Source organism: Tenrec ecaudatus, chromosome 7, assembly GCF_050624435.1.
Source record: "Tenrec ecaudatus isolate mTenEca1 chromosome 7, mTenEca1.hap1, whole genome shotgun sequence".
In the NCBI taxonomy this organism is placed as follows: Eukaryota; Metazoa; Chordata; class Mammalia; order Afrosoricida; family Tenrecidae; genus Tenrec; species Tenrec ecaudatus.
Genome location: NC_134536.1, coordinates 103,582,788 through 103,595,894, shown reverse-complemented (window position 1 = coordinate 103,595,894; position 13,107 = coordinate 103,582,788). Strand labels below are relative to the sequence as shown.

Sequence of the window (13,107 nt, the reverse complement as noted above, 5' to 3'; positions counted from 1 at the left end):
GTGTCTTGTGGGTTTGAACCACTAACCTTGTGACTATCGTTCAAAGCTTACTCAACAATACACCAGAGCTCCTTTAGGATGGAAAGTAACCTATAAATTATAGGAGAATTATATCTGTATAACCCATGCTATTGATTATTCAACAGATGTATACTGGCATTCTCCAAAAGAGCTATTCTCCAAATGGCATAATATCTGGCCCTTTAGGAAATCTTTTTTTTTTTAATCAAAGTAGTCTTGTTGGTTTAAGAGGTATTTTATTTGGGTTTCCTGTAAAACATCAGGAGAAATTCTTGAAAGGAACATGAAAGAAAGAACAGAAGAAGCATTCCCTTAGAGACTACTAAAGACTTAGTGCTGCTTCACCCAGCAGAAGAAACGAGGGGCGGCAGCAGCAAGTGCATCAGAGAGCTGGAATTCCAAAAGTGTCGGACTCAGAATCCAGGGCTTTTTCTACAATCCCGGCAGCCAAAATGACTCATGACTTTGTAAGCAGGTACCCAAGACATTTGGTGTTTGCATGTTGATATCAAAGATGAATGAAAAGGAAAGACATCTAGGAATAAAATTATGCACGCCTGTTTCCAACAGACTTCCCCAAGGATTCAAACCTTTTCCATATACATGCTGGTTATAGAAACATATCCAGAAGCAGAATTACTAGCGAACCTCTAAAAACCGCCAGCCGATTCTATGCGCAAATATCTATTGGTTTGTACAATAAGATTCATTGGTATCACATCACAAGGAAAGTTGACTATAACCTGTCCTCCATGACTAGTTAGGAAGTTTCCTCGATGACCAGATTAGAATAAATGTTCACATAAAGTCATTTGCGAATAGGCAACGCAGGCGTTACATGCGTATGAGGTCTTCATTCTCGGCAATTATTTATACCTTAATCATCTTGAGAAACTTCAGTTATTGCTAACCAGGACATTTACATCCTTTGTTTAGGTAGCTCTTCAAAGTCACTTACTGCAAATGCAAACTAATTCATTAAGCTTATTTTCCCCCAAAACCTGTAATTCTCCCTGGATAAAACAGTACACATGTTTAAATATGCAAGATGCAATTGTGGCACAGGATCACGGAGGGGTGATAGGCAACTCATCTGTGACTACAGGCTGGGTTTTCCCCAGTGCCACACAGATCGGGGGTGTCTGATCACATCTGTGCATTAGGATAAACAACAACCACATGCACTAATAGCTATACAACAATTGCTTTTGGGCATGCAATATGAATTCCCATTTACATGTTAATTATTTTGAAGGAAGATTGGCAGAGTGCCTTGGTAAAAGTCCTCTCCATTATACATCTAAAATGCTGATTTCCACACGTTCCTCATTTTCAAGCCTGGAATCATGCTTCCCTTTTAATACTCAGACAAAATATATGTGACAAATATTTTAATTCAGTCCTTCAGTCAACATTGTTGTGATCCCAATATATGCCAACCACTTAAAAAAATTCTAGGGAAACTTAAGATTGCTCCCTGTCCACAATGAGTTTATAATCTATAAGACTTGAGAAATCAAAAGTTGGTTGGTTTGTTTATCTAGTGAATGAAACATAAAATGCCATAGCAAAATCCATCCTCCATATAACCTGCTGTGCCCCTGTCCAGAAAGCTGTATGGACATCAGATGTCTGACATCTGCCTGAGTTCGGCATTCTCCAGTACTTTTCTATGGGACGTTACTGTATCGTTAGGTGCTGTGGAGTCCGCTCAGACAGGCACATCCCTATGACAACAGAACAAAAGGCCTCATGGTCCTGTGCCGTCCTCCCAAGCGTTCTGTGTGCGCCCATTGCTGCAGCCACAGCATCCACGCATTTCCTTGACAGCCTTCCTCTTCTTCGCTGACCTTCTCCTTTGCCGAGCATAATGTCCGCTTCCAGGGATTTGCCTCTAATAATATGTCCACCACAGTACTGCAGACAGGGGAAGGTGTAGTTCCAGGCCCTGTCCTGCAGGGCTGCGGTGAGTAGGAACCAGCCCCACAGCAGTGCGTGGGGTTTAGGCTACAATAGCATCCTGCTGACAAGCATTGAAGCAACATATTTTGGGGTTCAGTTCTTCGCTCTCTTAATCAGGCTGTGATTTTTAATCATCTTGCTAGAATGTTTTGTTTCATTTTCCTCATTTATAAGCTATTTAATGCATTTGTAAGAACTAAACAAAACTAATAGCACACAACTATTCCCCCCCCCCGCCCCCCAGGGGAGAGAATTGTAATGATAAACTGTAGAACTTCGTTCAATCTTGGAGTTTGCAAACTGAATTGTGACTAAAATTTAGAAGTAGATCGTTCATTCAACTGTTGTCTTCCCAGTGAAATAAAAAAATTTAAAGACATACTTGAATTCCCAAACCATTTCCATTTATGATAAATGGTGGTTTCTACCATCATCTAGGACCTTCCCCTAGTTGTGCTTCCGGGCTGCTGAGCAGGAGACTCCTACATTGCCTCAAAGTAAAACATTTCCCCAGTTCTGTGTTGAGTAGGTTACGCAGTTCCAGTCACATTGGGAATGTAGTTCTATTTGAGTAGGCTCCATTTATGCAGGTCATTCTCAAAGGTGGGAAAGAGCATAGTGCCAGAGGAGAGCGGCAGATTTGGGATTCTTTCTTCCACTCATTCAACATATTTTTATATTCCTGTTATTTCATCTAAGCTGAAAAATCTTTGTACTTTCACTTTCATTGAGTCAATGCCGACTCACACCACAGAACAAGGCAGAACTGACCGCTGTGGGTTTCCCAGACTGTATCTGTTTAAAGTGAAGAAAGCCCTATCATCCTTCCCAAGGAGCGCATGATGGTTTCAAACTGTGCACCGTGTGGATCTCAGCTTCATGCATAAATACTATGCTAGTGGGCCTCTTGTAAATACTTCAGCATTCCATATTGCTTTACATGCATGTCTGGCTATATGTCAATATGTGTATGACATATAACATGTGGACGGACCCCGGAAAGCAATTAAGATTTTCATACCCGAAGATGGGAAGGGGAGAGGTTGGGCTTCTGAAAAGAAGAGATAACGGCAATCGGGCCATGGTGGGAAAACGTGCATAGATAAGGCCAGATGAGCTGGCGCAAAGAGTAGAGGCCAATTTTTTTCTTCCAAATTTGTTTCTAAGAAAAGGAATTTTATTGGATACCTGAGGGGTTGTCAACGTAATTTTTTTTCTTGCAACTGGGTTAGAGATGGGGACAAGCAACACCTGATTTTACAAACATTGCAAAGATTGTCCTGGTAGTCAGTGCCTCTGCCTTAGGTGAAGGGAGGCTATGGGAGGAGAGCAGCGGCAAATGCTGCAGTCTAATGAGGGTCAGGCAAAGGAAATGCATGAAATGCTAAAATGTGTGCCAACTCAATCTTTTTAAGTTCTTCCCTCATCCATATCTTCAGGTAACACTCTGTGTTCTGTATTCCGTTATGCAAATTCAAAAGCGTTGTCTCTATTCGTTGCCTCACATTTATCTCCTGGCATTTTCTCATGTACCTGTCCCAGCCAGGCCTTCTCCGCCAGTTCTCTGCCCGTTCTACTTTCCTCAAATTCACCTGCACTGCTTCCTGAAGCGAATGGTCTTGTCTCAGGCCTCCTGCTACTTGGTCTATCTGCAGCAGGTGAGCCAACTGATCACAGCATCCTCTTTGAAGTACGTTTCCTTTTGGCTTTCTGAGAAAATGCCTTGGTATCCCCTATATCACAGACGGCCCTTCTTAAACCCTCCTGCTAAATCTAACACGACTACACACATCTCCCGGTGATTTCATCCAGCTTGAACATGGTACACAAGCTCAAAACTCCCAGATTTAGATTACCAGCCTGGACTCCTCAAACTTCAGAAGCATGTAGCTAGCCGCCCAGTCAAAATCTTCATTTGTACATCGAGTGGGCATCTCAAATTTACATCCCCCAGATCCCCTGGTCTTCTCGCTGCCACCTACCCCTCTCAAAATCCCTGCCTTACCAGCGACAGCTCGGCTTCCAAGGGCAACTCTGTGCTTCCGGTTCCTTAGGCCAGCAGTGTTGGTGTCAGCCAGATCCTTCTCATTCTCGAACAACACCGATTCTGTTGGCATTGCACCCAAAATATCTCAGGAGCTAAATCCAGCATATTGCCCCTGAGTAGAGCACTCCGTGTGAAAACCGACTGTATGAGACCCAGAGGTCAACAATTCCTTCTAATCGAAGATGAGAAGGCCATAGGACAAGAAAACTCGCTGCCATGCTGACTCACAGTAACCCTGCAGAACAGAGGAGAATTGCTCCTCTGGCTTTCCAAGACTGGGAATCTTTACGAGAGCAACACTCCTCATCTTTCTCTCACAGGGAAGCTAGTGGTTCAAACTAATGACCTTTTGAGAAAAGTCTAACTCCTAATGGCAGCCCAATTCACAAGCCACTTTGCCGCCAGTGCTCCTAGAGCCCTGCAAACTGGAACACAATGAACAAGAATGTTGACACACTGTGGAAATGTAACCATGTCATACAACAATTTGTATAGATAGAGTCCAATTGAAGTTCAATAATATACATATAATTTTAGTGTGTCTTTAATGACAGGTGCCCTGATGTATATCATATATGTGTACATATGTGTGTGTGCACGCGCGCATGTAAAGACACACACATATATTGAGCCGTAAGACTATATGAGATATGTGGGCCAGCTTGCACCTCCTGCAGCACTACTACCCTGTTCGAAACCAAGCTCGTCTCTTCTTGAGTTCTTGGAAGAATCTCTTAAGGTCTCCATTGCTCAAAAATGCTTCTGCTTTTTTTTTCCCTCCCTAAAGTCTATTTTCAAAACAGCAACCAAAACGTGACTTTCAAAATGTAAGAACGTGTGTGAATTGAGCTACTCCAAACCATCTAAGGGCTTCCCGCCTCACACGACCAGAGGGCTACCCCATTCCGCATCCTTCGTCCCCGTCAGAGGCCTCTCCAGACTCAGGGCCTGCGACTACAGTTCTTGTCCCAGCCACACAGCCCTTCATGCTGGTCTCAGGTGCAGTGCACAGTTCGAGCCTCTGTCTTCCAGGAATCTTCCTTTCCCGTTCCCAGACATCCGTGGCCTCCAGTTCCTTCAGACTTCAGCCAAAAGTTTGCTCCCTAGCGCCACCCTCTCCCTCTGATTCTCTGTTGCTTCATTTTCCCCAGAGTATTTATAACCATCTGCCATGCTATGCGTTCGCTCGATCATTTCTTGGTATAAATACATATTATATATATTCTCCTCAATGTAAGCTCCATTAGAACATCAATGTCAGCTTTCTTTGTCAGCTCAAATAACGATCATAACTCAGTACACGCTGATAATCGATGTTGCAAAGACAAATGTTATGAAGAAAGAGTGCACAGTGCTGCCTTAGAGATTGATTGTGATTTGCGGCCAACCACTTCCTCCACTTGTGAATCAACTTTGTCATGTGCAAAGTGAGCGGTTTGTCTAGATGCACTCCCAGTTTGCTCTGTCACTGAGCGGCCACGATTGACACCAGATTTTAACCACAGAAGCTAATCAAATAAAAATAACATGAAGAAAAGGGAGAGGGATCATCAAATAATCAATGTCTCGCCTTATAGACAACCAGTCTACACAGCAAGGGCTTTTATGCTCTTGGCCTATATCAGCGGTTCTCAACCTGTGGGTCATGACGCCTCTGGGGGTCCAACAACCCTTCCATAAGGGTCGCCCGATTCATAACAGTAGCAAAATTACAGTTATGATGTAGCAATGAAAATAATTTTATGGTTGGGGGGTCACCACAATATGAAGAACCGTATTAAAGGGTCATGGCATTAGGAAGATGGAGAACTGCTGTCCTATATATTTTTATAGAAATAGAAAAATGAATCATAATTTTTATAGTATGCGTGTAACTAAGGCTAGTAAAAAGTGTTAGTACTTTCAAATTTCCATTAAAAGCAAGTTTTGCCATCATTTAGTTTTTAATTTGGATATCTATAACCCCCTTTCTCTGAATCACAGCTTCTCCTGTGTTAACAATCTGTTTCTACACACTCATTTCACTGCCAGCTGGTAGATAATTCGGTTGGTGTTGCCAATATGGTCTACAATATTAGGGTATATCTACAAAAATACTCCAATCAAATTGCACATATACATATATACGTAGATAGCAATACCTTCTCTGTTGTATTCTTTTAATACTTCCAAGTGAGACAGTAGCTGTAAAAAGTGCCACTCAATAAACAAATAAAGAGTTGTAAAAACACCACTTAATTAAAAAAGCGAATGGTTTAACTATTATGAATAGTAGATACTATGCATACCTCAAATAACTAAAAAATAACTTCTCTACACTACTTATCTGGTGCCAGAAACAATGTTGGTCAAACGTTATCATGTGTTTTTCCCATGTGACCACTCATTGCATTGTCTGTAAATGTGTAACTTGGTGTGGTTTGCTTTTATGCTTTAGAATAAAGAGAAAGATAGATTCTTCCTAGATAGTTTAGAAGAATGGGAATTCCAGGATGCTTTATTGTGCTCATGCAGAACCTGGACATGGATCCAGAGGCTGTTCTGCAAGCAGAATAAAGGAACACTGCACGGTTTAAATCAGAAAGAGTATGCATCAGGGTGGATCCACACCCTATGCACTCTGTATTCTGAGCAAACACTCAGACATTGGACTACCTGCAGGAGAACGCAGTACTGGGATTGGAGGAGGGCTTGTTAACAAGCTGTGTTACACAGATGACACCGCCTTGCTTGAGGAGAGTGAGGAGTAAGACCCGAAGCACTGGTTGATGGAGATGAAGGACTGCAGCCTGCAGGGTGGATTATAACTCGATGGAAAGAAAACCAGAACCCTCACAACCGAACCACTAAGTAGTAGCATGATAAATGGTAAAAGACTGAAGTTGCCTGGGATTTCATCCTGCTTGGATCCACAGCCAATGCCCGTGGAAGCCGTAGTCAAGAGAGCAGATGGCACATTGCATTCTGTAACTCTGCTGCTCAAGACCTCTTTAAAGTGTAAAAAAGCAAGGAGGTTACTTTGAGAAATAAGGTGCAAATGACCCAAACCATGGTGTTTTCAATCAAGCTTATGAAAGTTGGACATGGACTAAAGAAGACCAGAGAAAAATTAGTGCACTTGAATTATGCTGATGCCAGTGAATATAGACAGGACCATGGGCTGCCCAAAGAACAAACAGATCTGTCTTGGAAGAAGGACAGCCAGAATGCTCCTTAGAAGCAAGGATGGCAAGACTTCAGCTCATTTACTTTGGACAGATTATCTGGAGAGACCAGTCCCTGGAAAAGACATCATGCTTGAGGGGCAGTGGAAAAGAGGAAGACACTTGACAGACTGGATTGACACTGTGGCTACAACAGTGGGTGTAAGCAGAGGAACAACTGTGAAGATGCAGAGGACTGGTCAGTGTTCCGCTCCGTTGTACATGAGGTCACTAGGACTTGGACTTGAGAGCACCTAGCAACAACAATCAAGAGTTTAGCCATTTGCTCCCACAGTTTTCTCTGACTATAACCGCCCCCCCCCCAAAAAAAACTAACACAATACATTTGAAATCCACTTTTTAAAGCATTTTATCTTCCTACAGTAATTACTCAGGTTCAACATGTGCTTGTTTGGGAAATGGCTGGTTTAAAAAGAAAATGGTTTGAATCATATATTTGGATAGCGACATAAACTTTTTTTCTTCCTCAAACAAACCCAAACCCTGGGCGTACAACCATGAAAAGGGAGGAAGGCTAACTCTGTTTTCTAATAGAGCAGTACCAAGTCACTGTCCAGGCAATCAGCCTGGCAATCAACCATGGAGAACCTGCCACAACGAGCATGCCGTTATGGCATCCTGCCAGGAATCCAAGCTCTGCAGTGGGACAAATGGCATCATCCTAAAACATGGGCACAAAGGAGAATTGGATTTGCTGCTTTAAAGCCAACTACTATGCGTTACAGCAGTGCATTGGGGGCGAGATATAAAGGCTCTGAGCCACCAGATCACCAAGAATGGTGGGAGGGTATTTGAGTTGTACTGTACTATCGCAAGCTTTATGAAAACCTCTTGAAATTGTATTTTTTCCAATTTATGAGAGGGAAAGAGGCAAAAGGTGGGGTAGACGGGTGGAAATCGCACACAAGCGCAATATAAACGAGTCTGCTGACGCTGATGCTCCATCAAATGCTGATTTTCATTGCCCTTGTTATGATGTGGTTTCTAGGGGGTCCTCTTTGTCTCTGAAAATACCGTTAGAAAGGTGTCTTGCTTTTGATTTATTTACTAAAGAAAAAGTTGACCCTGAGAAAAAATTCAATTAATGGAGTGCCAAGATTAGAATGAATACAAACGTGCAGGAAAATTGAAATGTGCCCTGTTCCTTGCTGTTTGCCCGCTGCAGCGACATTTTCTTTTCATACAAAGTTTTACACAATAATACTGACTATTTTCTCTCTACAATTTGAGAGAAAGATAGCCTGCAAAAGTAGCTTTTCTCACTCTCAGAATATGTAGAATATTAATAGCTATAGCTCTGTTGGAACTAAGGGACAGGTAGACATTTTTCCCAATAACTGCCGGTAACTTCAGATTTCAGCCAAATTGCTGAGAAATGCAAGATCACAAGTAAAAACCATGGACTATGGTATAATATTGAACAGCATTTAGAGTTTGGGATTAAAATGACCCCAGGTGGTCATGAATCAATCAAGAAAAATAAAAAGTGGTCCAATTTGTGGACATTTGGGCTTCTTCTACGCGTTTCATGAATATTTGAATTTTTAGCCTAAAAAATGCAAAGCAGCATCGAGAGATTGCTAAGGACAGAAAAAAGGAGAATGAACAAATGTGGGAATTCCTAAATGAGAGTAGAGTCTTATTGCCTAGGTTACTGGACCCAATTTCTCCTCGTGAATTCCTGATTCATCCTTAGGAATCACCCTCAGACACCATGGACTTTGATATCCTTGACCACCACACATGCCTCCTGCCCTCAGCTAAAGGGGGAGCCTTTCCTATGTGTTTCCAGGACACCAGCGCTGTTTGCTCTCATGGTCCTTTTCAGGAGGTATTTATCGGCACTGATTTTTGCCTCGACTCCTCCCAGCCCCAATAGACTGAAGCATTTTTAAGATGAAGACTGTGGTTTCTGTCATTTTTGTATACCCGGAATATAGCTACAGAATGAGTGTTTACCCCATGAATAAACAATCAGAATTAATGATCAAGCACGTGTTTTATACTGTGCAGTCTTTTCTCTTAAAAAAATATTTGTTCTGTTTGACTTGTCAATTAAATCCTGAAAAGTCTGTGCAAAGCACCCATGCCTTCCATAAACGAGACGGATGAGATGCTTAGGAATATAGAAACTTACCCTATTTTCCTTTTTCTCAAAGGAAATCTATTTGATGTAGCAGAAAATAAGGTAGTTTAGAATTTTTATACCTACAACTGTGTCTCACAAGCCAAATGACACGCTTGAAGTCGCTTGTTCAGATAAAAAGTGGAGCTCACCTCATCCCTGCTTCCTCTCTCACAAAATGGCTACAAGGTCAAGCAAGTTCACAAGAATGAAAGCACTTGGAAAACTTTGCATTGCTGTGCTAACAATATTAAGGTGCTAAGACAATAAACGGACTTTTCTTACACAGAGCCGTTCACATCTTGGTTGTCTTATTATGCAGAGTTGAACTTGAAGAAAGCACTTGGGGACACTTTTGCGTGCTACACGATCACTGTTGTTCCTTGGGTGAAGATAGCATGTTCTTAGCCTTGAACTTCAATCTATTCGTCACCCTTCTCCTAACGGCCACATCTGGGACACCAATGGGGCTCTAGGTCCAAACCTCTTTTGTGATTCCTTGTGAGGGAGTCAGAATATAGTCTGAAGGTAGTGATATCTAAATGCTTATTTCAAGTACTTTTAGCATAACCTGCAGTGTGCATTGACTTTGAGAAGCTCCTCAGTGGACCAGAAGCATAATGTTAACACCAGCTTGCAGGTTCTTTGCTACCTTCCTGCACAGAGTAGAATAAAATCGAAGATTAGTAGTCCTTTACTCCCAGTTTTCCCTCCCCACCACTTTGATGTGAGACTAGGCTTGGCAGAAAACCTATAATCAGCTACATTATTGGCTTGACTGTAGTATAATTTTGAGAGTTTCATTTACTTCCCTAGTGACTTAATAGCATTCTAGCATGCAAAATTTGGGATTAAAATGACCTGAAATGGTCATGAATCAAAATCAATCATTTTAAAAGGTTGAGGACATTCATCTCTGTGAGGAGGCTCCCTAAGGTCCCCTCCCCCTCACCAAGAGTTCCGCAGTGACACAGACACTTCAGAGAATCTCTCGAGGGCTGTTCCAAGATTTGGCCGCCCCACATTTTGAGATGGCCCAACAGTGGCCCCTCGCTTTCTGGCCCAGCCACTCGAGGTGTGAGAATTCATTAGTAGGAGAAATACTTTCTCAAGTGTCTACAAGCCAAAGCAGTAATGTGGCAGTTACAAATTGCTTCCTGTCCATCACAGAATATAGAAATTTCACACTACCCTTCACACCAATCACAATCCTTCCATTGAAAACAAGTTACTTGAACAATTCCATTACTGAAATGGCTGATAACCTTTTTCCCTTCGAGAAGTGCACAGAAACAATTCAATATCACTGTGTCGCCCTGCTACACACTGCTTGACATAGGTTTTGTGACCGGAATTCAGCAGCTAGCTCCAAGAGAGGAAAAGATCTTGGCATCTATGGTTTATTCCTGGATCTCTAAATGTATTTATTAATTTCCCCATAAGAATACTTTCCCTTTAAGACATATTTCTATTTCTTCTGTCATAGTATTATAAAACAGCCTTTCAGAGGGTTATTCAGTGCAAGGTTAACAATTCAAAATAATAATACTACCTTTTGCTAGTTAGCATAATTATTCAGTTTTGGTATAATTCCTTATCTTTATATGCATGACACATTCTAAAAGAATTTACTTTCAATAAAAATTATAATATCTCAAAAAATTTATAATATCTCCATAGCTTTTATTCTCACTGACCGCACAACATACAGATAGCTCCCTAACTTCTTTCCTCACCACTTCCCGTGCCGCACCTCTGCCTCGGCACATACTCAGACACGTTGCATGCACCTATCAGCTAAAGCAGCCAGTCTCTAGTCTAGGCCTTTCAAGGTGACTGACTTATCCTTTACTTCTTTGTTTCTTACTAGAGCGTGTCCCTCAGCTAGAGCAGTTTCTCCTTTTCTTATGCCAATTTGAGTTCTTCCATTTAGACGTAAGAAGTATTGAACTCTTGGTTGAGTCCATGAGTCACACTAAGCGTATTGTGAATATCCTCATTGTGTTAAATATGCGCACTAGGTACCTCACTGGAATGACTTTCTAAGTTGCCTCCGAAGGACTCTAAGTGCTCCAGGTGGACATGTAGCATCTTCCAAGAGGCTGTTAGCTCTTCAACCTGAGCTATGTGCATAACTTGCTCTGCTTTTCACTCTGTGCCTTCGGGTGCATGCTACACGCATGAGAGCGCGGGGGCTTCGGGAACAGATGCTGTGTGAACGGGGGCGAGGGGGGGAACAGGCTGCTCACGTCTAAAGGAATTGCACTATGTCAAAGATGCCTGCGGTATTCGGGTTTTAGCAATGTGTTTTTTGTCGTCGTTATTTGGCTTTGCTTTACTCTTAACCTTCCACAATATATGGTTTCATACTCACCGGAACAGAAACTTGAGGATTATCTGCCAGCTTTCCCAGCACAGCAAAGCCATCCACGTCGATTGGGCCTCTGGGCTTGATAGGTACGGATTGCAGCCTCTTGCAGTCAATGAAGAGAGTAACGGTGCTTCTCTCCACACCGATCATGAGCTTATGCCAGTGGGTGTCAAACAAGGAGGGCAGACTGGAGAAGGCTGCCGTCTGGAGACTTCCATCCTGTCCTTTGTATGAAAATGCAACGGATTTTGTTTGGCCATTAATCTTCACGCCAACCTGCTCCTTCCCCGAGGAATCCTGAACCTGCCAAATGTTCCAGTTCTTTTCCAGTGTGCTCCCAGTCATCCGGAAAGTCGTTAAAAAGGAGTATTCTTCCGGCAGCCCGTTGGGATACAAATGCCTGAGGAAAATATTAAAACGTGAAAGGCAAATCTTGTTTTCCATCCCCGTATGGATTTACAATATGGGCCTGTGTGCTGCTTTAGTTCTAGACAGAGCGGCTACAGCGTAGAACACTGGGCGCTTTGTTAGCTCATGCCCGTCCGTCAAGACCTTCACCAAGTTTCAGTCATTTCTGTGTGTTAAGCTTCCATCTTAAAATACGAGTACAAATCTTCCTAGCCAAGGAGGACTCCCAATGAGTCTACTCCCAGCAGGGTTCCTATTTATGCGATCCCGGGGGCTGCTGCTCAGCAGCTCCATCTCAGCCAAAGCCACAGTGTTAGAAAGTCTTGGCACCGATGGTCACCAGTCAGAGAGATTTCTGGAATCCAGATCAGCTCTCCCAGTTGTGGAAACCATTTCATTAAAGGAGCTTAAAAAAATAAGCGTAAGAGCTTAGAATGACTTTTTTCGTCTTCTATAACTTCTCTTCCTAAGTATCTCCTCGTCCCACTTAAGCATTTGAGAATCAGTAACGAAGGTTTTAGAAGCCTCTCCACACCGAGGCGGTTTGCCACTGGGAGAGGGCAGCGAGCAGTGTTAACGTCGCAGGCAGAGGCTTGTCACTGGATTTGTGACAAGGACAAGATGGCCAGTCCTGACTCCTTTGCTCCAGCCCAGTTGTCCCCCATCTGCTACGGAAACCTGTCTCAGTGGGACTTCCTTTCTCGGTTTTAACAGCAACATGAGCCTGTCACTGTCCTCAAGGCACCGCCAGTCTCCATGGAGACAGTGAGCAGGAGCTTCGCTAGCTAGCTGGATATTTTTCTGGATCTTCTCTATGGGAGCCACTCAGCTAAACCTGAACTCTAAGTATCAGAGACTGTTCGATGGTACCATCATTTTTCAAGGATATGAAAACCACATCCTTCCACTTTCTTCCTCCTAAGCACAGAGAATTTTCTCACTGCAAAGG

General features: G+C 42.7%; 1 protein-coding gene across 1 annotated transcript in view; it reads right to left on the bottom strand.

Moving 5' to 3' along the window:
* The window catches only part of COL9A1 (collagen type IX alpha 1 chain), a 95,074-nt gene that overhangs the window by 74,035 nt on the left and 7,932 nt on the right, over positions 1-13,107 (bottom strand). The window contains exon 5 of the mRNA XM_075554043.1: positions 11,754-12,150. Coding sequence (XP_075410158.1) covers positions 11,754-12,150 — 397 coding nt within the window. The remainder of the gene's footprint in view (positions 1-11,753; positions 12,151-13,107) is intronic.